The sequence below is a fragment of the Gracilinanus agilis genome, chromosome X (genome assembly GCF_016433145.1).
Source record: "Gracilinanus agilis isolate LMUSP501 chromosome X, AgileGrace, whole genome shotgun sequence".
Lineage (NCBI taxonomy): Eukaryota > Metazoa > Chordata > Mammalia > Didelphimorphia > Didelphidae > Gracilinanus > Gracilinanus agilis.
In genome coordinates, this window is record NC_058136.1 from 18694778 (window position 1) to 18720181 (window position 25404).

The 25404-nt window shown below is 40.9% G+C and overlaps 1 protein-coding gene across 1 annotated transcript in view; it reads left to right on the forward strand.

Moving 5' to 3' along the window:
* The window catches only part of SAGE1 (sarcoma antigen 1), a 68424-nt gene extending 48433 nt beyond the window's left edge, over window positions 1-19991 (forward strand). The window contains exons 10-18 of the mRNA XM_044682614.1: window positions 1924-2018; window positions 2927-3037; window positions 4299-4523; window positions 6892-7015; window positions 7670-7812; window positions 11115-11340; window positions 12720-13070; window positions 17286-17379; window positions 19868-19991. Of these exons, the coding sequence (XP_044538549.1) occupies window positions 1924-2018; window positions 2927-3037; window positions 4299-4523; window positions 6892-7015; window positions 7670-7812; window positions 11115-11340; window positions 12720-13070; window positions 17286-17379; window positions 19868-19991 (1493 nt within the window). The remainder of the gene's footprint in view (window positions 1-1923; window positions 2019-2926; window positions 3038-4298; window positions 4524-6891; window positions 7016-7669; window positions 7813-11114; window positions 11341-12719; window positions 13071-17285; window positions 17380-19867) is intronic.
* Window positions 19992-25404: the final 5413 nt, after the last annotated feature.

Below are 25404 nucleotides of genomic sequence, written 5' to 3' on the forward strand. Positions count from 1 at the left end.
GACCCAATTTTTGTCTTTCTTTAGGTCCCCAGTACTTAGATAGTGCCTGGTACATAGTAGGTATTTAATAAATGTCCATCGCCTAGCTGTCTTAGTCATTTCTTTTGGCAATCCAGCCGACAAGTAGCAGCCTGTTTCTGAGAACAATTAGCATTCTGCTGGCTCTCTGTGGCCCCCCTCCCCTTCTCCTGTATACATTGTTGGGAGTTGTGTGCCTCCCAGCTTCCCGAGCTGTCATCAGCAGCATTTTCCAGAAGACTCAGAAGCCCCTCCCTTTTGCTGACATTTTGTGCCTACCTGGTAACAGGAAAATAAAATGACAGCCACTTAAGCATAACAACTGTTAATTTTCTAATAGACATTTCGGTTGCGCTAAATGCGATTGATTAATTACTTAGAGTGGCGGTGTAATGTTCTTTGTATCAATACTGTGAATTAATTGTTAATAGTAACCAAGCACGATTTGGGACCAAATGGTCCCTTGCAGCTGTGACGCTGCAAAATTCTGAAGGGCGTTAAATATTAGGCAGAGGAGTGTGAACCTAATTAGGTGGGCAGTGGGGGGCCATGAACAATTTTGAAGTAAAAGAGGTTACATGATTAGACCTGTGCATTCTGATTACTTTTCTAGTGGAGTATAGGATGGATTTGTGAGAGAAGAGATTAGAGGCTGGGCGTTCTGTCAGGAAGCTCTTGCAATTGTCAGGCTAATGGGAATGAGGCCCTGTGCTGGAGTGGTTGCCATGGGAGTGAAGAGGAAAGGAGATATGGATGTGAGAGGTACTGTGTGGGCAGACACTGTTTCCTCCTCTTGGAAAAAAAAAAGAGCTTTAGACTCCATGACCTGTGAGGTACCTTTCAGCTCTAAAATCAGCAAAAACAAGTTGGGAAATTCGTATAAAAATATAGCATCTTTCCAACAAATTAAAACGGCAGAAGATGGGATGAACTACTGATTTAGCCATTATAAATCTGTGGGGAGATTCTTAACTAAATACTCAATGAACTCAGGGCTTTTTGTTTGTTTGTTTTTTTCTGGTTTTTTGGTCATTACGTTGTCATTATTGATTTGTTTTTTTAAGACCCCCACCTCCTTTGGCTTAATTACTCACATTAAGTGATATTATGGGAGAACCGTGGCTTGATTTTTTTCAGATCTGCATTCTCAGGTAGAATACGGGAAGGTGGCTGAAATCTGATGAATTTGGAGACAAAATAATGGGAGTTTCATTTCCCAGCCGTGTTCCCTATTAGCCATGTGACCTAGGGCAAGTTATCCCCTTCCCTGGACCTCAATTTTCTTTTTTTTTTAAAGGAATTAATTGGACTAGAGCTCCAAAAATCCCTTTCTACCCAGAAGTGACGATCCCTTCAATAGATCCTTGGCAAACACAGTTCCTTATGTCAGTATCAGTTGAGAGCAAAATATTGATTATAAAATTCAAGTGAAAAACTGGAGGGGGAGGTGTATGATTTTTGTTCTAGCACAGATCGATTGAGACAAATCCATAGATTCATTTAGTCTGCTAGCATTTGCTTTCACACACTGTCACAGATTCTCATTCTTATTCCTTAACCTTTAAAATCGGGGCATTAATAAGAGAAATGCCCTATTATGTAAAGTCATCACTATGAATTTCAGCCCTGCTCAAAACCAATTAGGACAGAGCTTCACTGACCCGCCATCCATCTCTTTTCCTCTCAGTCCTCCACCAGCCCTCGTGTCACCATCACTCCCAGCCTCCTGTTGCCATGGTACCCCTGTCTCCAGGCTCACCCTTCCCCCATCTCAATTTGCCCAGATACAAGAATTCCCAGTCACAGCTCTGAACATGACGACAATACGGATTTGCTCATTTGAATAGATGTTGAAACTCACAGTCGGGATAATGCAATCTTTTCTCATTTTGTTTCCCATAATAGATGAATTGTTCAAGGTTCACAAGCTTAATCCAAGCCCGATGTGGTGGCAGGAGTTTGATGAATACATAAAATCCATGCCTGCATACTTCCTATCAGTATGTAATATATGTATATGTCCATGTACATATATGTATGTACGTATGTATGTGTGTACTTATGAATTCAAAGAGATAGTTACTGGTCACAGAAAGCAGCGATGCATAAGCTCGCCATGTCACCCACCATAGCAACTGGAGGGGTAGGCAGCAATTTGTAATGTCACAAAGAACGAAATGCAGCTTTTCTACTATTCTACTAAATGGAATTTTAGCCTTTTTTCCCTCCTCTTAGTTCGTCTTCTGGTGCCATGAAGATTTTAAGATGGCCCCCCTCAATTTAGTCTGTAAAACTCACATTCTAGGACTGGGACCATTTTCTTTGGATCGCAAGAATAAACTTATTTATGTTCACATTCTATATGCATGTCATTGGGGATTTGTCTTTTCTCTTGAGACGAACTCTCATTGATGCTTAATGGTGTGCAAGGTAGCCTTTTGGGGGCTTGCCGAGAAGGTGGATGCTCTCATTTTTGCAAATGGAGGCCTCAAAAAAAGCAGAAAACTGGTTAGGAAAATTTGTTTGGTTCTAAGACGGTGAACCGGGATAGACAGGCTAAACAGATTTCATCATCTCATTCATTTCCTGGATTAAGCCCCCTCTGTGCTTTTACTAATTTACATGAGAAAAGAAAGCAAGCATCATGACCTTTGACTCATTCTGGAATAACTTTAGGTAGCAGAGCCGGGAGATGGAGAGCCAGTGATCTCTTGTTGACTGTGGCTCTCCCTGCTATTCTGTCCCATCCCCTGCTTCTATCCTCTCCTAGTTTCATTACTCAATGTCTTGTGTATTGCTGTGCATTGCTATGGCTTTTTTAAAAATTCTGAGTACTAAACCATGTCCTCGAACTGAATTTTGGAAGTATTTGAAGTTTTATTCTGTGGCGTGTTTTGTTTCCTTATAGCCATTAAAGAAAGCACTGAGGTTGATGGGAGCTCCAAATATATTAGCAGACAATTTAGAACCTGGACTTAGTTACAGTGTCATCTCTTACCTTAAAAAACTCAGCCAACAGGTAGTATTTTTTGCTTTAATTTTAATTTTGAAAATTGTCAGTGTCAATGAAAAAAGGCTTAGCCCTTAGAAGTGTCTTTCTTTATTCATCAAGCTAAATGTAATTTTGTAAATATGGATGTACCTCTACCTTCTGGGTTACTGACAGTGAGATTATCATTTTCCCTTAAAATACACTTGGGAATTTGTCAGTGCGGTGTGCTAACATCTATTCCTCTCTTATCTTGCTGGGTTGTCTGAACCACTAGTCTGATAGCTCTGCCATGTTCTCTAAGATGGTCAGAGACTTGGCAAAACTGCTCTGGTGGGCCATGGTTTTTCCTCCCCTTAGATTTAGCTTCTCTCTGTCTCAGGACTTCCCTTTTTCAGTTTTATTTTGGTCCATTCTAAGCACCTGGCTTTGGGGTGTGGAATTTTCAACCCCTTCCCCTCCCCGCCCCCAGTAGATATGTGACCTTGAGCAAGTCACTTCATCCTGTTGCTTCAATTTCCTCACCTATATAATGAGCTGGAGAAGAAAACAGCAAACCACTTCAGTGTCTGTGCTGAGACAACCCCAGATGGAGTCACGAAGAATCATAACTGAAACAGCTGAATGATATTATATGTATAGAGAGTGATGTTTTGCCATCATTTTAAATCTAGTCATCTAAAGAAGTCTTAAATCTTTCTTTCTTGGTTCTGAAAGATTCTGTTGAATTTAAGTTGTTTTCTTTATTCTTTTTTTTTTAAACCCTGACCTTCCATCTTAGAATCAATACTGTGTACTGGTTCTAAGTCAGAAGAGTGGTAAGGGCTAGGCAATGGGGGTCAAGTGACTTGCCCAGAGTCACCCAGCTAGGAAGTGTCTGAGGTCAGATTTGAACCCAGGACCCACCCCCACCCCCATGTCTCTAGGTCTGGCTCTCAGTCCACTGAGCTACCCAGCTGCCCCCGAATTTAAGTTGTTTTCAAAGAAACAGAGTACATTGTAAAAGGGGCAGCTAGGTGACATGGTAGATAGCACCCTAGGCTTGGAGTCAGGAGAACTCATCTTCTTGAATTCTGGATTGTTGTTCATTACACTTGATTGTTGTTGCAAGCATAGAGAGAAATGGTTGCCTTAGTAGAAACACAGGATTATCTGTTGTTTCAACCATTTGGGATAATAAGGATGATGTGGAAGGGGAAAGGAAGTGGGAGGGCCTCCTTTTACATATTGTTGACTAAACAAAGATAAAGTAGTGCTATTTTCATGTGCAACATGTCTGCTTTTCTTTTAGAGCAAAATTGAGTCAGAGAGAAGGAACGCATTGGTGGGGAAGAAGCCACCCCAGGAGAATGGAATCAAAGTGAAAACCATCTCTATCGACTACCCTATGGTTTCGAATTTTGACCTTGACCCCTCCATGCTGCCTGGAGTCTCAGGGCAAGCTTCAGCTAGAGTTAGCCTGATGGAATTGAATGGAAAAGAACCATCTGAGTTCGAGATAGCACTTCCAAAGAAGGTGAACTAATCCCAACAAGCAGTCACCCAGCATTTCTAAATGGCCATTATCCACCAGGCACTAGCAATGCAAGTACAAAGAGTGAAACAGAAGGCAGCTGGTTAGCTCAGTGGATTGAGAACCAGGCCTAGAGACGGGATGTCCTGAGTTCAAATCTGGCCTCAGACACTTCCCAGCTGTGTGACCCTGGGCAAGTCACTTAACCCCCATTGCCTAGCCCTTACCACTCTTCTGCCTTAGAGCCAATACACAGTATTGACTCCAAGACGGAAGGTAAGGGTTAAAAAAAAAGAGTGAAACAATCCTGCTTTCAAGGGCTTGTATTACAGGAAGGGAGACCCCAAAAAAGCCTGAACTATGGAGCAGAAATGTATAGTTCAAGACAGGGCAGTTTGAGAGAGAAGCCACTACAGTTTGGGGAGGGGAATCAGCTTCATGCAGCAGATTGTGGCTGAGAGGGTCTACAAGTCAGATCAGGAGAGAGAGGATTCCAGGCAATGGAAAAGGCACAGAGACAGGACATGGAGGGAATGTGTGTGAGTAGCAGAGAATAGGCCATTTTGGCTATATTGCAGAGTATAAAAGGGAGAGTAAATTTTTTTCTTCATTAATCAATTAAATAAAATTTTTTTAAAAAGGAGAAAAAATAGATGTTTTGATGCTTTGTAAAATGAAGCCATCACTAAACATTTATTAATGGAAAAAAAGGGGGACAGTAACGTCCGCTGAGGCTGGAAAGATAGGAAGAAGCCAGTTTGTATTTGCTCTTAGACACAACAGGGAGCCCCAGGACTTGGTGGAGTAGGAGTATGACATCCTCAGATCCAATTCTGGGTTTAATTTGCTTTGGCGTGTGTGTGGAAGATAAATGAGAGAGGGGAAAGACTAGAGACCTGGAAACGAGCATGGAGGCTGTCGCAGTAGTTTAGGTGAGAGATGATGAGAGCTTGAGCTAAGGTGGTGGCTAAGAATGGACAGAAAGGGTTGTAGTGGAGAGATGGGGTGGAGGTAGAAAGGGTATGATTTGGCACCGTAGGTCGAAGGACAATGAGGAGAATGCCGAAGCAAAAACAGGATGGTGATGCTTCAGACATGGGGGTGTTTAGGAAAGGGTGCTGGCTTGAAGGCGTGAACCTGAGATTTGGAATAGCAAGAATCCTATCTTACAGAAAACTTTTTGGCATCTACTTTGAAAGTCCTAATTAGAAACTGCAATAAAGTTAGATATTGAGTGTTCTTGGTGATTTGTTTGGAAAAGGGGATTTTCTCAACAGTTGGACTTCTTTAAAAAAATAAATTTCATTAATGCCTTTTATCAACATTTCTTCTGGAAATAAACTGTCCTTTCCCACCACCTGGAATCAAGCTGTCCCTTGTTAAAAAGGGAAACTACCTGAACAAGAAGTTAAAGAGACCCAATGATCTTGTCTGACAACGTATACAACATTAGGACCTAGAATTCTCCACCACTCTGCCTAGAATAGGGAAGTAGGATCACCATTCTAGAGCTAGAAGGGGCCATAGAAATCATCTGGCCCAATCTCATTTTAAAGAGGAGGAAACTGGGGCATCTAGGTAGCGCAGTGGATAGAGCACCAGGCCTGGAGACAGGATGACCTGGATTCAAATCTGGCCTCAGACACTTTCGGCTTTGTGACTCTGGGCAAGTCACTTAACCTCAATTATCTAGTCCTTGCCTCTCTTATACATTAGAATTGAGACTGAAGGTAAGGGTTTTTTTAAAAAAGAGAAGAGGAGGCAACTGAGGCTCAGAGCTAGTATTTAAACTCAGGTCTAATAATTCCAAGTTTGGCAGTGTTTCAATGAGTTTTCTGTTCTCCTGGACCATTGCCAGTTTTCATCTCTTCAGACTTATTTTTTTTTAACTCTTACCTTCCGTCTTAGAATCAATACTGTATAATGGTTCTAAGGCAGAAGAATAATAAGGGCTAGGCAATGGAGGTTAAGGGATTTGCCCAGGGTCACACAGCTGGGAAGTGTCAAAAGCCAAATTTGAACCTAGGTCTTCCCTTCTCTAGGCCTGATTCTCAATCCACTGAGCCACCCAGCTGTCCCTATCCTCAGACTTATTTTTAATGATACTTCCATTTTCATTCTTTGACATCATTCACCATGTTCTGTTCCCACATATTTTGTTCTGCATCAGTTCATACAAGCCTTCTTGGTTTCTCCAAATCCTTCCTCATACCATAGTGAAGACCATCTGGGAAGTTTCAGAGGAAGGCCAGAGAGCAGCAATTTCCTCCTCCATATTAAATCATACTTAATCATTTTAACACAATAGTGTTTATTTTTTGTTCAAAAGCATCCACTCTAATTGGTGTTCTTCCCAATTTGGTTAAAACAGGAGGCAAAGCTTCACCTGTACAAGAATCCTTTTGACATTCCTCGGAGCTGTCTTTTAGACCAATTAACCAGAATGAGAGCCAACCTGCTGAACACCCACACAAATGTTGTTGGACAAAATGAAGGTAAATGGACAGTGAGAACAGGATTTTTTAAAATTCTTATTTATTTATTTTTTAGAATATTTTTCCATGTTTCCATGATTCATGTTCTTTCCCTCCCCTCTTCCCTCCTCTCTCCCAGAGTCGACAAGCAATTCCACTGGGTTGTACAAATGTTGTCGCTGGATACCTATTTCCATATTATTCATTTTTGCTATAGAGCCATCTTTTAAAGCCTAAACCCCAAATCATATCCCCATATAGACATGTGATAAGTGATGTCATATGTTCTGCTTTTGCATTTCTACTCCCACAGTTCTTTCTCTCATCGTGGATAGCACTCTTTTACATAAGTCCTTCAGGAGTGTCCTGGCTTGTTGCATTGCTACTAATAGCAAGGTCTATTACACTGGATTTTTCCTTTCTATGTACAATGTGCTTCTGGTTCTGCTGATTTCACTTTGCATAAGTTCATTGAAGGAGAACAAGATCTTGAACACAGGACCTCCAGTCTCTAGGCCTGACTCTCAATCCTCTGAGCCACCCGGCTGCCCAAACAAGATTTTGACAATTTCTTCATTTTCAGAGTGGCCACTGTGGGGACAGGATTCTTGTTCAGTTGGGCTAGATGTACTGCTCCTGCTGCTGATGGCCTTGGTTTTTTCCATACCCTCACAGATTTCTCTCACAGTATTCCAATTACACAAATGGGCAACTACCAGGAATATTTGAAGACGATGCCTCCCCCACTTCGGGAGATTGATTCAGACCAACCAAAAAGACTTCACACATTTGGGAATCCTTTCAAGCAGGTTAAGAAGGTAGGAGAAGCAGCTCTATCTTTACCCAAACAGATACTTCATATCATCTTTCTTGATGAGATCCTCAGATGTCAGAACTTGTCCATCTTACTTTCCGAGGGTTAGAAATGACCTCTGAACCACTCTTAGTTTTCTGCCGAAAGAAGACCCTGATTGGAGATGGGAGGGAGGGAGATTATGTTGTTTCCTGTTCACTGCTATCAATTCGTTTATTGCAAAGCATTGCCATTCTTGGTGTTGGCTGGGTGGTCTTGAAGAAATGGAACTCTGAAACATGAATTACCATAGGGAATGAATGGTCCTGTTAGAGACAATTTTTGCATCGGAGAAAGGAAGTTGGAAGGAGAAAGGAAAAAGGCATACAAATGCCGCTATTTATCATTGTTTTTGTTGGCTATAATATTTTTATTTGTGCTGATAAAGTGCTCCGGGGGTATGAATCATCCCAAACAACTGATGGTCTATTCCATAATAAAACCTCATTTAATTGGATTCCAAGTATTCAAAACTCTCAATTGGCATTTTCCCACCCTTGCACCCAACTTTTCTGAAAGAAGAAATGCCAAATAAAAATACTGAGAATGGGAATTAATTCCCCAAAGCAATCTCTCTGGTCTGCCCAGGAATTCGTAGTTTCAGCTTAGTCTCCTCCCCGAGTTGTTCCCAACCTTTTCAAGTATGAGAACCCTTTTTTTAACAGGTCCTCAGAAAACCGAATATAACTCCCTCATTCTACTACAGTCCTATGGTACTATTTTACCATTAGGATCCAGTGGTCTGTAATGAACAGAACACTACTGTGATTTCACTAATGCTTCTAAATGAATTTGCATTTATGCACTCATAACTGCATCTACATGCATTTTTAAAATAGAAATGCATATTCCTTGTTTATGGACTCGAGGAATTGGTTCCTGGACCTTATGGCCTAGACGTACAGAACAACTACCTATCCTTCACCATATAGACTGTGTAGCTTCTTTGTGTACAATATTGTGCTAGGCCCTTCGGGAGATCGAAATTCTCCCTAAGACACACTCTGCCTTCACAGAGCTTGAGCTTTAGTGGGCAGGATGGAGACTAAACCGAGGCGCAATTAACTTGAAATATGTATGGTTTTAGTTCTTTTATTTGGATCTAAGACCTGTGATTTTGTTTGGGGTAGGGAATTCTTGTACGGAAATATCTTCTCCAAATTCAGGTGAACTTACTTATGGTTTCCAAAAGTTGCTTGGGGCACTGAGAGTTGCTCAGCAAAGTAGCATGTGAGGACCCGTTGGAAAATTGTTGCCACTCCACATAAGATCCAGAAGCCTTCTTAGAAAAGGGCTATCTAATAGCTTAGTACAATTTAGGACAGAGTAAGCAGGTTTGGCTGAAGCATTAAGTGTATGGAGCGGGGTTATATGAAATATGTTTGGAAGGAGAGGAAGGTTCTTTCTTGAGGGATGTTCTATAGCAAACTGCATCTTTATGGCCACATCATTGACTGAAAGGCGTAGAGAATATAAGATACTGTTGTGTTTGTTTATTGACTTAAAAAGTTCAGTTCGAAAGTGCAAGGCACTGCCCTAAGGATACTCTTCCAACGTATTTCAAAATCTCATAAGATTTAGAACAGCTTGCCCTAACTTGATACAAGAAAAATCAGGGGGCCGAAAAATGTCTGTGGTCCAGACTGTGATGGACAGTGGATGGACAGCCCACAGAGTTCATCCATCAGCATAAATATTTAGGGATAAACACTACCAATGGACAATGGGCTTGGCCTAGAAATGAAGAGGAAGAGAGCAAGCTGGATGGCCTTTAGGAAACTGCACCGTTCTTTTAATGACCTCAGGCTTTTTAACATCAATATTCTACTGGTGCTATGTGACTATGAGTCAGTATGCCAGTTTCTGAAGAATTAAACCTGAGGGTCATCCAAAAAGCAATGGGGTGGTACATGGTGGATAGGAATAGGCCACAATATTATCCACCAATTGCTTGAGAGAAATTGTATAAAGAAAATCAGAACCGTGACCAGAAAAGGAAGTTGACTATTCATGTTGGAAGAGTTAGGGTTAACCAGTGGAAACCCCACATGCTCTACTGATGCCTTTGCAATGGCTAGAGAGCTAGAGGAAGGACCCTAACAAGTTGGGCAGATCCTCTGGGGTGGATTGTGATGGAAAGAAATGGACAGGAGTGGCACAGACTGAGAAGGTATGGGCAGGGTATAATTGGCACCATGGAAAGAAGAGCTCACAATGATGAAATCACAGATCTGTCAAAATATCAAAGAATCAGCACAGTTCAACTTAATTCAGCAATGATTGGCATTTAAATCAATGACTTTCAACAAAAGAGAGGAAAGAAAGAAGGAATTAATTTAGATAGGGCTCTATCAACCTTAAGAGGGCCTCACACCAGGTAGAGGAGTTTGACCATCATCTACATCAAAAGATCAATACCAAGGGGCAACTAAGTACCTCAGTGGATTGAGAGCCAGGCCCAGAGATGAGAGGTCCTGGGTTCCAATTTGGCCTCAGACACTTCCCAGCTGTGTGACCCTGGGCAAGTCACTTCACCTTCATTGCCTAGCCCTTACCACTCTTCTGCCTTGGAACCAATACATCGTATTGATTCTAAGACAGAAGGCAAAGGTTTTTAAAAAAATAAAATAAAGATTTATACTGTGATTCCTGACCTTCTTTATTGTGACCTTGAAACCTTGAATCAGCATAGTCAAATTACATTGATTAGCTTATATTTTATAAGCCAGGAGAGGTTACTGATGCATTTGGGGATAATAGTTCACCCTGAGGATTAAAACAAGGATATGCTACTTAAAAGAGATAGTTCTCGATTAATTCTGATTTTAAAAATTGGGGGTTAACTGGAATATATTTCATTCTCAAAGGCATGTGGCTTTTGATTGTCCTCTCTATGTATTTTGCAACAAATTCATGTTCTCCCTTATTTAGTTTAGATGAATGGTCAAACTAGTCTGCCTTTCCCTGGGCATAGTTCTGTTTGGCAATGGAGAGAAGCTGGCCCAGGATTGAAACTGATCATAGATAAGCAAGTGTTTATCATATTCCAGATTCACATATGAAAATCCTGCTGCCATACTTAGCTCAAGTTGAGACACATGTGAGCAAAATCATTGGAGCTCAGTTCCATAATACTTTCAAATGGAGCTTCACAAAAAGAGGCAAAATATAAAACCCAGATGCGATGGCTTGGGCAGTGTGTTGCATCGCATTATGTGTCGTTTTATTTTTGTTTCCTATTGGAATTCATTTGTTGGTGCTTTTTAGGGGATGATGATTGATGAAGCTGATGAGTTTATGATAGGGCCTCCACTCAAAGTTAAGTGCTGTGGAGAACTTTACCCTCTGGGATCCCAGAAGAAAAATCGAAGCTTGTCCCCAACTCCTCTATCAAAGAAGCAACAAAGTGCAACCACCAGTGGAAAGGAACTGCCATCAACCTCCTCGACGGTGTCATCTTCAAGCTTCAAAAACCCCACCCCATTATACAAAGGTATAGTTCATGGTTCTGAACTGATGACGGTTTTCCTCGAGCCTTCCAGAAGAACTAGACTTGAAAATTGTTAGCCAATTGTTGTTGCTTCGGAACTTCTCTTCTCATGTTGGCCTTCCTGAGCTGCAGAGTGTCCAGGAGATGGCCAAGTACACTTATTCATGTATCAATTTCACTTAGCTCTGGCAAGTAGCTTATGGGAATCGTGAACTTGTGGCTCTAGCATAGCTCAAGTCCACCCTTGTATTCATTCAGTAAGTATATATTGCTTAGTCCCTTTGCTTAGAATGCTTTCAAGGTGCCGATCTGAACATAGAGCTTTACGCGTTTATGCTTTTACATGTGTAATCATATATGTGTATGTGTGTATATACAAAGATGTATAGATGTATATGTATACATAAAGATATATGTGTATATACCTACTCACAAACACATACGCGCATGTGTGCAAAATCTTCAGTCTGTCGCTTACTACTGCTGTGATCCTGGATAAATCACTTCACCTCCTCAGTCTTTAGTTTCCTTGTCTGTAAAATGAGACGTTCGTTTGGCCTAGATGGTCTCTGAGGTCCCTTATGTTCTGTATTCCTCAATCCTTTCATCCCCATGATGTTGCTCTTCCCTCATCCATCACCTGGTCATCAGTGCTGGATGTGTCCTGCTTAAGTTGTACTTCCGTACTCGTTGCATAGTCGTTAGCAGTAGTCTGTATCGCCTTTGCTGATGTCTTTCAAGTGCCGTTCACCGCTTTATGTCTTGGTGGTAATGATGATTCTTCCTTGTGATTATTTTGTTCTTGTTCTCTGTTACAGTTTGCCCAAATCCTCAGATGAATAGGCATCCTTCTTTAGAATGTGCTAAGATCGCCTTTTCTGAAGTTGCTGGGTGCTTTGTCAACAAGTTTCTCTTACACTCCTGGCCTCCGGCCATATGTCCTATAGACACCATTGTTTTCTCCTTTTTCCGAATTTCTTAGTATAATCTTTTGGCATAAGCAACAAGCCTCTGACACTTTCTGTTTACATTGGAGAAGTCAACACACTCTGAGGCAGACTAGTGCAGAGCCACATTTTTCCTGAGCTTAAACAATGAACAGGATTGGACATGAAGCCAATAGATCAGATACTTAACCATACCATTTCCTATAGGTGTTTATTGTGCGAAGGAAAAAGGTGGTTAGGGTCATCTTCTTGAATGTGAGTTACATTTGTTAGGAGGTTTTTGCATTATAGTCGCTTCAGTTAATTGGCTGGTTTCATTTTTATCCTCTTGCTTTTGAACAAAGTAATAACTGGTGGTAATTTGCGCCTAAATGTGGAGCCAAACCTTGTGTCCCAATGAATCCTCTCATTTCCATATCTTAATATGATTTCCAGACACAAGTGTAGGCCAAGAAAGCAATGAAGAAAGGTTGGATGATGATCAGCGTCCAGTTCGTTCACCATCACAGTCAGTTGAAACTACGGATCAAGCTAGCGTTCTGAGAAATGATTTGGATGCCCTGCTCAGCGAGTTGAATAACTTGAGTGGTGGTTTAGTCTACACAGCTAGTGATAACACAGTTGATAGAGGCCCTGGAAATTGCAATCACTCCTCACATGACCAAAGAGAAGAAGCAGCACAGTCATCTTTGCCATCTGGGTCCAATTCACTGAACAACGTACCAGAGGAAAGTGAAGCTAGTTACAAAGTTCAAATACTGAAGGAGGTGCGAAAGCCTGGAAGAAGTAAGTATTTAAAGATTCTGTCGGCACAATAACAGAGGGCCTTTAGCTGCCATGAGGGAAAAAACTTGTCATTTGCTATAGTCGCGTTTTGAACCCATCTTTGGATGGTTCTTCTTTGCATTGCTTATATCTCTGTTAAGCAAGACCATCTGATACAGCAACTGTGACTGACAAAACATATAACATTCTACTCTTACAGCTTACCATTCCTTAAGAGAGAGGAAGGAAGTGTGTTTTAACATCAGTCATCTGGAGTCAACGTTGGTCATTGTATTTGATCTGAATTGTGTTGTCTTTCCTTTCTGTCATTGTAGTCCTTGTGTATTTTGTTCTCCTGGCTCTACTTAACTTCATTTCCTATCACTTATAGATCTTCCCATGTTTTTCTGAATTCTTCATATTCATCATTTTCTCATGGCACAGTAATATTCTATCAGATTCATGTACCATAGTTTGTTCAGTTATTCCACCAATTGGTGAGCACATGATTTGTTGACAGCTTTTTGCTTCTACAAAAGGACTGCCATGAATACTTTGGTACATAAAGGATATTTCTGTCATTGACCTCCTTGGGGTACATGCCCAGTAATGGGAGTACTGGGTCAAAGGGTATGAACAGCTTTGTCACTTTTCTTACATAAATCCAGATTATTTTCCAGAAGAGCCAGACCAGTTCAGGGCCCCACTGACCACATTAATGTGCCTATCTTAACCCACAGCCTCTCCAACATTGATTATTTCCTTCTTTTATTATCTTTGCCAATTTGATAAGTGTGAGATAGCTCAGAGTCATCTCATCTCAATTTGCATTTTGCATCTCAGTGGATAGAACACTTATAGAGTCAGGAAGACCTGAGTTCAAATCAGGCCTTAGAGATTTATGCGTAACCCTGGACAAGCCATTTCACTGCTATCTGCCTTAATCCACTAGAGAAGGAAATGACAAACTGCTCCCGTATTTTGCCAAGAAAACCCCATGGACAATATGGTCCACAGGTTTCACAAAGAGTTGGAAACTTGACAATGACGACAATAGATGATTTCAATCATTGTGTGTGTGTGTGTGTGTGTGTGTGATTGTGATCTTCTCTTAACTGTTCATATCCTTTGACAAGGTGTGGTCTCTTACTAGCACTGAGTTCCTCTCCCAGAGCTCCCCCTTTTTTTCAAACATCACAGCCACTTCCCCATATATTCCTCTCCCACCCTACCAATAGAACTCCCCCTTTTAAAAAAAAAGAAAAACAGGTAAACCAAAGCAACACAATGACCACGTCTGACAGCCTGTGTGACATTCTGCACCCGTAGCCCCCCACTACTGTCAAAAGGAGGGAAGTGTGTTTCATCATCTGCCCTCCGGAACCAATGTTGGTCATTGCATTTAATCTGGGTTCAGATGCCTTTTATTGTCCTTTCTATTATTGAAGTTTTTATGTGTATCATTCTTCTGCTTTCTTCCCTAGACTTGACTTCATACAAGCCTTCTCCTATTTCTCTGAATTCTTCATTTTCATAATTTCTTATAGAACAATAGGACCTGTTACCTTCATATTTCCCAGTCACTTCAGATATTCTCACTTGATGAATGCCTACTTTGTTTCTAGTTCTTTGTTACCACAGAAAAAGAGAGGTGATCTCCATATTTTGGTATATGTGGCAACTTTACCACTTGACCTCCATGGGCCATGGGTCCAGTGGTGGAATTACTTGAATCAAAGGGTAGGAATAGTTTGATAGCTTTTCTGGCCTCCTTCCAAATTGTCTTCCAACAAAAGATCAAGAATATCAAGGTAACTAATGAAAAAAAATGTGAAGGAAGGTGGCCTAGCAGTACCAGATCTTAAATTGTACTATAAAGCAGCGGTCATCAAAACAATGTGGTACTGGCTAAGAGACAGAAGGGTGGATCAATGGAATAGACTAGGGGTAAATGACCTCAGCAAGACAGTATATGATAAACCCAGAGCCCAGCTTTTGAGACAAAAACCCACTATTTGACAAAAACTGCTGGGAAAATTGGAAAAGAGGAAAATTGGGGGGAAAATTAGGTTTAGATCAACAACTCATACCCTACACCAAGATAAATTCAGAATGGGTAAATGACTTAAATATAAAGAAGGAAACTCTAAGTAAATTAGGTGAACATAGAATATTTTACCAGTCAGATCTATGGGAAAGGAAAGATTTTAAGACCAAGCAAGAGATAGAGAATATTACAAAATGTAAAATAAATAATTTTGATTACATTAAATTAAAAAGGTTTTGTACAAACAAAACCAATGCAACCAAAATTAGAAGAGAAGCAACAAATTGGGAAAAAATCTTTATAACAAAAACCTCGGACAAAGGTCTAATTACTCAAATTTATAAGGAGCTAAGTCAGTTGTACAAAAGAGCAAGCCATTCCCCAATTGATAAAGGGCAAGGGACATGAATAAGCAATTTTCAGGCAAAGAAATCAAAACTATCAATAAACACATGAAAAGTGTTCTAAATCTCTTATAATTAGAGAAATGCAAATCAAAGCAACTCTGAGGTATCACCTCACACACCTAGCAGATTGGCTAAAATGATAGCAAAGGAAAGTGATAAATGTTGGAGGGGATGTGGCAAAATTGGGACATTAATGCACTGCTGGTGGAGTTGTGAACTGATCCAACCATTCTGGAAGGCAATTTGGAACTATGCTCAAAGGGCTTTAAAAGACTGCCTGCCCTTTGACCCAGCCATACCACTGTTGAGTTTGTACCCCAAAAAGATAATAAGGAAAAAAAATTGTACAAAAATATTAACAGCCAAATTGTCTTCCAGAAAGGACACACCAATCCATGGTCTTACCAGTAGTATATTTTTGTACCTGTTTTCCCACAGCCTCTCTAATAATCTTTTATCATCTTTGCCAATTTGCTGGATATGAAGTGACTCTTCAGGGTTTTATTCCATTGATCTTAGTGCGGCGGTCATTTTTGTAGGTTATTGATGATTTGCATCTCTTGTTTGAAAACTGTTCATCTCCTTTGACAAGTTGTAATGCCACTTATTTACTCTGAGTGGTTCTTGATTGTCAAATCCCCAAAAGAGATCTCATACCATGAGCCCAGGCTCTTTATCAGTTGCAAAAAGTAGTAGTAGTCGTCGTCGTAGTAATAATAATAACACTGTAATCCCTAATGGCAAGCAGGGAAGTGAATTTTTGAAGATGTACCTATCAATACTGGCATGTATGTCTTTTGAGTAAATAGAAAGTATAGAAGAAGCATGATGTAGCAGATGGAGTGCTGGGCTTGGACTCAGGTTGACCTGAATTCAAATTTGGTTTCTGAAGCTTACCGAGCCCTGTAATTCTAGGTGTATACTTCAAGCAAACTCCGGTACCTGTTGCCAACTTATGTTACAATCTGTGATTGGGAAGAGAAAGCCCTACTCTGGGGAAGTCACAGATCTCTCCTATATTTGCATGTGGAATATGCACATTGTGCATTTTGGAACAATTTTGTTTATTGGGACAGAGTTTTATTGAAGGAAAAAGAACATCTGATAAAAGCTGGCATTTATATATAGAGCTTACTATGTGCCAAGCTTTATGCTAAGTGCTTTATAATGATTATTTCTTTTCATCCTCACTATAACCCTAGGAGGTAGGTGCTATAGTGATTCACATTTTGTAGATGAGGAAGCTAAGATGGACTGGTAAAGTGATTGGCCCAGGGTCACAGGGCTAGTAAGTGTCGAAGGTCAGATTCCAACTCCAGACTTCTTGACTCCAGACCCAGCACCTCACTGTCCATAAGGAGAAGAAGAACAACCACCACCACCAGAAGCTGTGTCAAGCTAGTCTGGATAGAGATAGGGTTTTTTTTTAATTTGGTTTTGGTTTTGGTTTGGCCAGGGCGTTCTTTTTTGTTGTTGTTGTTGTTGCTGCTGCTGCTGCTGTTGCTGTTGTTGTTGTTGTTGCTTTAAACATTTTCAAAGCCCTTTCCAAATGTTATCTCATTCCACCCTCACTGGAACCCCGGGAGAGGGAGGTGCTCCCGACATCTGAAAGCTCTTTAGCTAGAAGGCGAACAAAAGGAGGTCTGCCCAGATACTGCCCCTGCTGTGAGCTTAGCTCCCAGCTTTTCCTTAGCTCTGGTTTTCTTTTCTTGAATTCAACAACAGTTTCAGTGCTTTAAGAAAAAAAAAACATGCAGAAAACACTGTTTTTAATATCTTCAGATTACGAGAAGATCTTCGCTGTGCTTGAAAAAGTACATGGATCTGCGGAAATCCAGAAACGTTTGATTTTTGTTGCAATCAAGGAGGCAGCAAGGTTTGTATTGAGCAGAGATGCTCAGGCTGTTCAGGCCGAGGGTGGGCCAGGGTGCAGGGTGGGGGCAGGGAGGGTTGATGGCTTTTAACTCCACCTCCATCTTGCTTTCCCTTACCACCTAGTTGGTGTGCAGGAGTCTGAAAGGAAGCTTGGCCTGGTAAAAATCCAACTCGATTTGGAGTGCACCCGCACATGATCATGTCCCATCTCTGTCATTTATTCACTGACTTTGAGCAGGTTCTTTCCCCTCTCTAGACCTCTGTTTCCTCCTCTATAAAATGAATCTGCTGGCCTAGAAAATGATGAAGGGCCCTTTGGGCTCTTACCTAGGATCTAGTATCACAACTAGTTGGTGCTATCTCTGATGGCTGAATGCCATCCAGGAATTTGCCAAACTCCACAGTACCCCAGCTACAATCATGGGCTCTAGAGATCATGAAAACAGCAGGAGGCAGGAAGGACCCCTTCTAGAAAATGCCCTTGACCACCAAAGTCTTGGGACCAATGGTGGAAGACAGGAAAATGATCAGCAGTTTCTCCTTTCTGGATAATGGCAATAGTAATAATAGGATCTACCTCACAGCACTGTGAGAATCAAAGCAAATAACATTAAGTAAAGCCCTTTGCAAATTTTAAAGTGCTATATCAATCCTGTTATGGTTCAGTATTTCCCCGACTCTGCAGGACCCCAAGGGCCAGAGCATATCAATACAATTCATGGAGTTTTCTTCACCAAGATAAAGAAATGGCTTGCCATTTCCTTCTCCAGTGGATTAAGGCAAACAGAGGTTCAATGATTTGCCCAGGGTTGCACAGCTAGTTAGTGTCTGAGGCCAGATTTGAATTCAGGTGTTCCTTACCCCAGACCCAGTAATCTATCCCCTGAGCTACCTACTTGGTTCCTTGTCAAGCCTCTCAATTACTAATAAATTTCTTTGTAAGCTTTACTTTCTGGTTCTATAAGCTGATGCTAATAGCAGAGTCAGAAAAGCTTATACTTGTGGTTTAAAATGTCTTTTCTTCACAATAGCCTTGTAAGATGGGTAGTAATCTTGGTTTTGTTTTTAATGTATTTGTATTGATTTTGTCAAATATTTCCCAGTTACATTCTTTTTAAACCCTTACCTTCTGTCTTAGTATCAGTTCTAAGAGAGAAAAGCAGCAAGACCTAGGCAATCAGGGTTAAGTGACTTGCCCAAGGTCACACACCTAGGAAGTATCTGAAGCAGATTTTAACCCAGGTCCTCCTGACTCTGGGCCTCTTTGAGAAGACAAGCAATATGATATCAACAATAGTATCCCTGATTTACCTATGAGTAGAGGCTGTGTCATTTGCCCAGGGTCACATGGTTAATGATGGCTAGGGAGCCTTTGGGGATGGCAAAGCCAGGATTCAGACTCAAGTCTTCCAAGTCTGACATTCTTTCTACTCCATCAAGCTCTCTTTAAAGAGTGCTGGGAAAGCCTTGTGAGATTTGTAACAAGAATGTTAATTTATGTTAGAGGGATGGGACATTCTGCTCATTGGATGATAGACTACATCCCTGGAAAGAGAGCCCTCTGAAAGTCTATGGAGACAAGCTCCTTGAGGCTGGAGATCCTTTCCTTTGGTTATTGTATCCCCAGTGCTTGGTATATAGTAGATGCTTAGTAAATGTTTGCTCATTGGTTGACTATGTTGACAAATAACCCTGATTGTAAGCCACATTCAGGCTTTATAGAAACCATATATGACTTGGGAGGGAACCCAGGATGTCTATTTATACCAATATGGCAACTATGAGATAGTCTCATTTTTCTGCCAACCAGAATAAGGAAGATTTTCTGGCATATTATAAGAAAAACAATGACCAGTAGATATGGCTTCAGAAGAGTCCATTTCAGAGTTTGACCTCCAGATGGTACAGATTCAATTCAATGTCCAAATATAGTATATATGGTAACCTGAGTTAACCTGAGTAGTCTTCTGCCCCAAACATAAGGAAAACCCGTTTCCTTATTTTAGATCATAGAATCATCAATTTGGAGCTGACAGGGGAAAACATATGACATCTGCATAGAATCTTGTATGCACATAAAGAAATACAAAATTGAAGGAGGAGAAAATTCCAATAAATAAGAGGTTAGAGAAGACTTCTTGGTAGAGGTTGCCCACCTGAGTTGAGCCTTGAAGGAGGAGGAAGATTCTGATAGGCCAAAGGAAGGAGAGACTCATGATGACCTTGCTTTTGCCAGTAAAGCAAAAAGATCATCCGTGGAAAGGATTATAGTATTAATTTGGAAGCCCCTTCAGGGACTGTGAATCATCTCAGGAAGAATAAAGGGATTGCTGTGCAGCAGTGAGGCCCCAGTTGACTCAATAACATGAGGATGTGATGATTCAACGTCTTAAGTCGAATTCACATTCCCCCTTAGCATCCTAGGATGGAGTTATGTACATCATCACTGTATGCTGGTTGACAGAATCTTTCTTTATAACTCCTTTCAGGTTTAAAAAACGAGTCTTAATTCAACGCCTTGAGACACTGTTAGAAGAACTACACTTCAAGAACCTCCCAACCCGTGCCGTTAATGATGCCCAAGAAGAGATTCCAGTTGAATTTCCAAAGTAACTTTTTCATGAATGACAAACTTGCTGCTCTTATTTCTATAATGAATAAAACCTGTGTGAATCTCTGCCCTTGTCTGTAAGGCAACTTTATATTACAAGAATCTGAGCATTGCTGATAGCATTTTCTTTTGACATCCTTTGGCCAGCAGAAGCTGGGACCATGTAGCCATAATGGTTTTCTTGGAAGGAGTGAGGTGGCCTTTTTTTGTCTCTTTCAGAGAGCTGACATGTCACATACCAGACCTTCGCATGAAAGTGGGTAGTGTCCCACCCCTTGCACAGACAAGACAAACTCTACTAACCTCAGCCACCACACTTTCAAAAGTCAGTGGAGGGGGCAGCTGGGTAGCTCAGTGGATTGAAAGTCAGGCCTAGAGATGGGAGGTCCTGGGTTCAAATCCAGCCTCAGACACTTCCCAGCTGTGTGACCCTGGGCAAGTCACTTGACCCCCATTGCCCACCCTTACCACTCTTCCACCTAGGAGCCAATACACAGAAGTTAAGGGTTTAAAAAAAAATTTAAAAAAAGTCAGTGGACATTGTCATAGCCAGTAATTTCATAAACTGGTATTTGTTGTTGCATTTTTTAAAGCCTTTGATTTGATTTTGGTTTTTCTTGCATTATTTGTTTCGAGATCTATCTATTCCTCTACCCACTGTACCTCACTCTCAATGAGCCTTCTCTTATGAGAAAAAAAAAGTTTAAGCAAAACCAGCTGCCACCAACTAAGCTGACCAGTGCACGCAACATTCCACCACACCCATAATCTCTTTCCCCCATGGAAAGAGCGAAGGTTAGCCATGCCTTTTCAGTGATGCAGGTTTCTGAGTAGACTGAATCAGCAAGTAAATAAATCTGCTCTTTGGGTATTAATGAAAAGAAAGGCAGCCCTGAGACACTGCATCCCTGATCACTTTTTCCTAGCACTGGTTACACCTCCTCTCATAGCCCCTGACACCTTATTTCTCCTCTTCTCTCTAGTCCAGCCATACTGTTCCTCACACATACTGCTCCATTTTCTGTTGTCACACTACCTTGGCACTGGCTGTCCCCCATGCCTGGAAGGTTCTCCTTCACCTCCCCCTCTTAGAACCCCTAGCTTCCTTCAGGATCCAGTTCAAATGCAGCCTCCTTCTGGAGACCTTTCCCAGCCCACCAGGCACCCCCCCCTTCCCCCAGCCACTAGTGTCTTTGCTGCTCAGGTTATCTTGTATCCCATCTGTATGGATCTTGTATGCCTGTATACATACATATCATTTCTCCCATTATAATGCAAGCTCTTTTGCCTTTTTCTTTATATCCCCAGTGCTTAGAGTTTGCTTATTCATTCTAATTGATTAAATCCTCTGACCAGTCTGTTGAACAATCTCTCCTCCCTCCTTTTGGCTTTGTTTACAGATTTTGTAAAAATACATTTGAAATTTTCCAGATCTCTGACCTCAAATTTTTTTTCACCCTCGGTGGATGGTGCTTTGCAAGACACACTTGTATTCACTATGCTCTGTAAATGCTAAAAAGTCTTTCATGTTCTTCAAAGATTTATTTTTGAGCAGTATTGTTAAAAGTCATTGATTCTGTGATAATTGTATCTGTTTACAAGTAAGCTTTGGACTTAAATAAAATTGTTTTATTACTCCTAAAAACTGGTTGGTTGTTGTCCTTTGTACTTGAAGAGGACCAAAATGACCTCACTGAGTGATGTCTTTTGACACATGCATAATAACTTAGTGACTTAGTTTAGGTGCCCAAAGTTGTCGGCTTCACTCTCTCTTCCAGAATCATTGAAATCCAGCAGCAAGGCAAAAGTCAGGATGCCTGGTTTGGCCCACCTGCCAAGCTGGTTTAGGGGTGTGGCCGCTGCGCCTGCTCTAGCTTCTTGGAGCCACAGCACAGGTGAGAGCTGGATGGCAGGTGGACACCAAAGAAGGATGAGCAGTCCTGAAAAGGGCTCAGCAAGCCCTCATACCAGACATACTAGAAATTTGCTGTAAAGCATATGAAACTAAATTTGTCGTTGAGATGGTTTCTTCCCATATTTGGGGTGAAGTTTATAACTGAAACGCAAATTCTCTCTCTAACTGTGAATCCCAAAATTATGGTTTAAATGATTTTTATAGAAACTGAAATTGTTATGATGAATTATGGGCTGTTTAAAAGAAAATGTAAAATTACAGATTCATAAGGAGAGGCAATTTTAGTATTTAAAGGAAGGTCATTTTACTGGTAAGAGAAAAACCTGTAGGAAAAGACTGAAGCTCACCTAATTCAAAGAAAAGTTTGTGTAATTTAGGTGAATAAATTTTATTAGCAATCTAATCGGATGTATGGGAGGGTAAACTAGAAGTCAGTTTTACAGTATGAAAATTTAAACACATCAGTGATTTGCCCCAGGTCACTCAGCCAGGAAATGTCTGGGGCTTACTGCACCTATGGGTTGATTGAAATAATGGGACAGGACTCAGGATGTAGCATCTGGGGTAGGGGGCAAGCAATCATGTCTAGGGACAAGAAGATGAACTAGAATCCAGGAGAAAAAACTGAGTGGGTCACGTCAAAATAAAGCCAAGAGAGCAAAATGTCCTGTAAGCCAAGGGAGGAGAGAGTATTCAAGGGACCAAAAGCCAATAGTCTCAAGAGCTACCAAAGAGGTTAAGGAGAAAACAACAAACACTCAAGTCCAGCCATGTCACCTTCCTCCCTGCCCTGACACCATTCAAACTCTAGTGGCTCCCCCTTACCACCAGTATCAAATATAAAATCCTGTATCTTTTAAATCCCTTCGCAATCCGGCCCCACTCCCACCTTTCCAGTTCTACCTTGTTCCCTTCCACTGTGTGATCCAGTAACACTGGCCTTTTTGCTGTTCCTTCCTTAAATGATACATTCCACTTGCCTGCTTTAGCTATTTTCCCTAGCCATCCTCAATACCTGGAATGGTCCCCCTCCTCATCTCTGCTTCTTGGTTTCTCTGCTTCCTTACCAGAAGCCTTTCCTGCTCTGTCTCAGTGCTGGAAACAGCCTTTTCACTTAGATTACCTTTAAATCATTTGACCCAGTCGTTTCTTTGTCCCTGTCCCCTCCCCGGTTAAACTATTGAGTTCCCCAAGACACTGTTTTTGCCTTTCTTTCTATACCTGGTATTTAGTACAGTTCTGGGCACGTAATAGGAACTTTTTGTCTTTTTTAAGATTTTATTTTACCAATTACATATTTTATGTAATTATATACATATATATATATATATATACACACACACATATATATGATTGTCCACACGTTTTCTGAAGTTATAAGATCCAAATTGTCTCCCTGCCTTCTTTCCCTCCCTCCTCTCTGAGAAAGTAAGTAATTTGATCTGGGTTATATAAGTATTATCTTGCAAAATGTATTTCCATATTATTCATTGTAAGAGAATATTCATATAAAAATCAAAACCCCAAAGTAAAAACAAAAATAAGCTAAAGTGAAAAATCATATGCATTGATCTGCATTCCGACTCCAGAAGTTCTTTTTCTGGAGGTAGAGAGCATTCTTTGTCCTTCAAGAGTTGTCCTGGATTGGGGAGAGCAGTTTTAAGTCTTTTACAAATGTTCATTCTACAATATTGCTGTAATTATGTACAATGTTCTCCTGGTTCTACTTATTTCACTCTGCATCAGTTCATGTAGGTCTCTCCAGCTCATTCCTTATAGCACAGTATTATTCCATCACCATCATATACTACAATCTGTTCAGCCTCCCTTCATTTTCTAGTTCTTTACCTCCACAAAAAGGGCTGCTATACATATTGCATATTTGTGTAAAAGTAGATCCTTTCCCCCTTTTTTAATGATCTCTGGTATACAGACCCAGTAGTGGTATTACTGGATCAAAGGATATGTACAGTTTTCTAGCCCTTTGGGCGTAGTTCCAAATTGCCTTCCAGAATGATCAGATCAGTTCACAACTCCACCAGCAATGCATTAGTGTTCCAATTTTGCCACGTCTCCTCCAATATTTATAATTTTCCTCATAAATAGGAGCTTTTACAATGAATGCTTATTGACTTGAGAAAAAGCCATTGGCTCTGGAAGTTGAGAAGTATGGTGACCCTTGAGGGAATATTTTCAGGAGGAGTGGATCAGAAGCCATGGCAAATAGTTAAGTGACTGGATGGGTGGTGAAAGAGACAGCATGTATAGATCCTTAGAAGAGGTCCATGGCTAGCATCTGAAAATTCAATATTATCATATAATTGATACACATTTCTTTTTTAAAAATACATATTTGATTTTTTTTATAACACCTACATTTCCCATTATAAACTCCCTCTCCCTGCCCTTAAAATGCCATCTCTTATAACAAAATTTTAAAAAAAGAAAACTTCAGCAACATTTAACAATGTCTCAAAAAAAGTCTGCTATTCAATACAGTGTTTCACACTCATAGTTCTCCACATCTGCATAGAAATGAAGAGAGGAAGAGAGGAGTGCCCTCTCATATCTTTTCTCTGTGCCCAAGCTAGATTGCTCCCATTTCACAGCATTTGACTTTGATTGTTCTGTTTTAGGTTTTGACATTTGTGTTGTATATATTTGCTTCCTATTTCTGCCAACTTCCTTTTGCATCATTTCATATATCTTCCCTTGCTTCTTACTCTGTACCAAGGTTGCCCCCTCCATATGCTCAAGTAACTCCATTCCATCCTGTCATCTCCACTCAACTGCCCTCAGTCGTCCCCACTGTCACTTATCTTCCATCTCCCCTTCTCTACCAGCTCCTTGTTTATACTGCCTACAAACATACCCATGTTTCCCCCATCCTCAAGAAATCCTCCCTTGATCCTTATGAGAAGGCTATGTGCAACAAGGGTCTCCACTTCCTCTCTTCTCACTCTCTTCTTACTCCCTTACAATTGGGCTTCCAATCTCATCGTTTCATGGAAATTGCTTTCTTCAAAGTTACCAATAATCTCTTAATTGCCAAATTCAACAGCTTTTTCTCAGTCCTCATTCTTCCACCTCTTTATAGCCTTTGACACTGTCAATCACCTTCTCCTCAATATTCTCTTTTTTAAAAATCCTTACTTTCTGTCTTAGAAAAAAAGTACTGTGTATTAGTTCCAGGGCTTATGAGTGGTAAGGGCTAGGCAATGGGGGTTGTGACTTGACCAGGGTCACCCTGCTGGGAAGTGTCTGAGGCCATATTTGAACCCAGAACCTCCTGTCTCCAGGCCTGGCTCTCAATCCACTGAGCCACCTAGTGGCCTCCTTGACACTTCTTTCTAGGTTTTTACAGCACCACTCCAGATTTTCCTTCTACTGGGCATATCATTCTTTCTTCCTTCTTTCCTTCCTTCCTTCTTTCCTTCTTTCCTTCCTTCCTTCCTTCCTTCCTTCCTTCCTTCCTTCCTTCCTTCCTTCCTTCCTTCCTT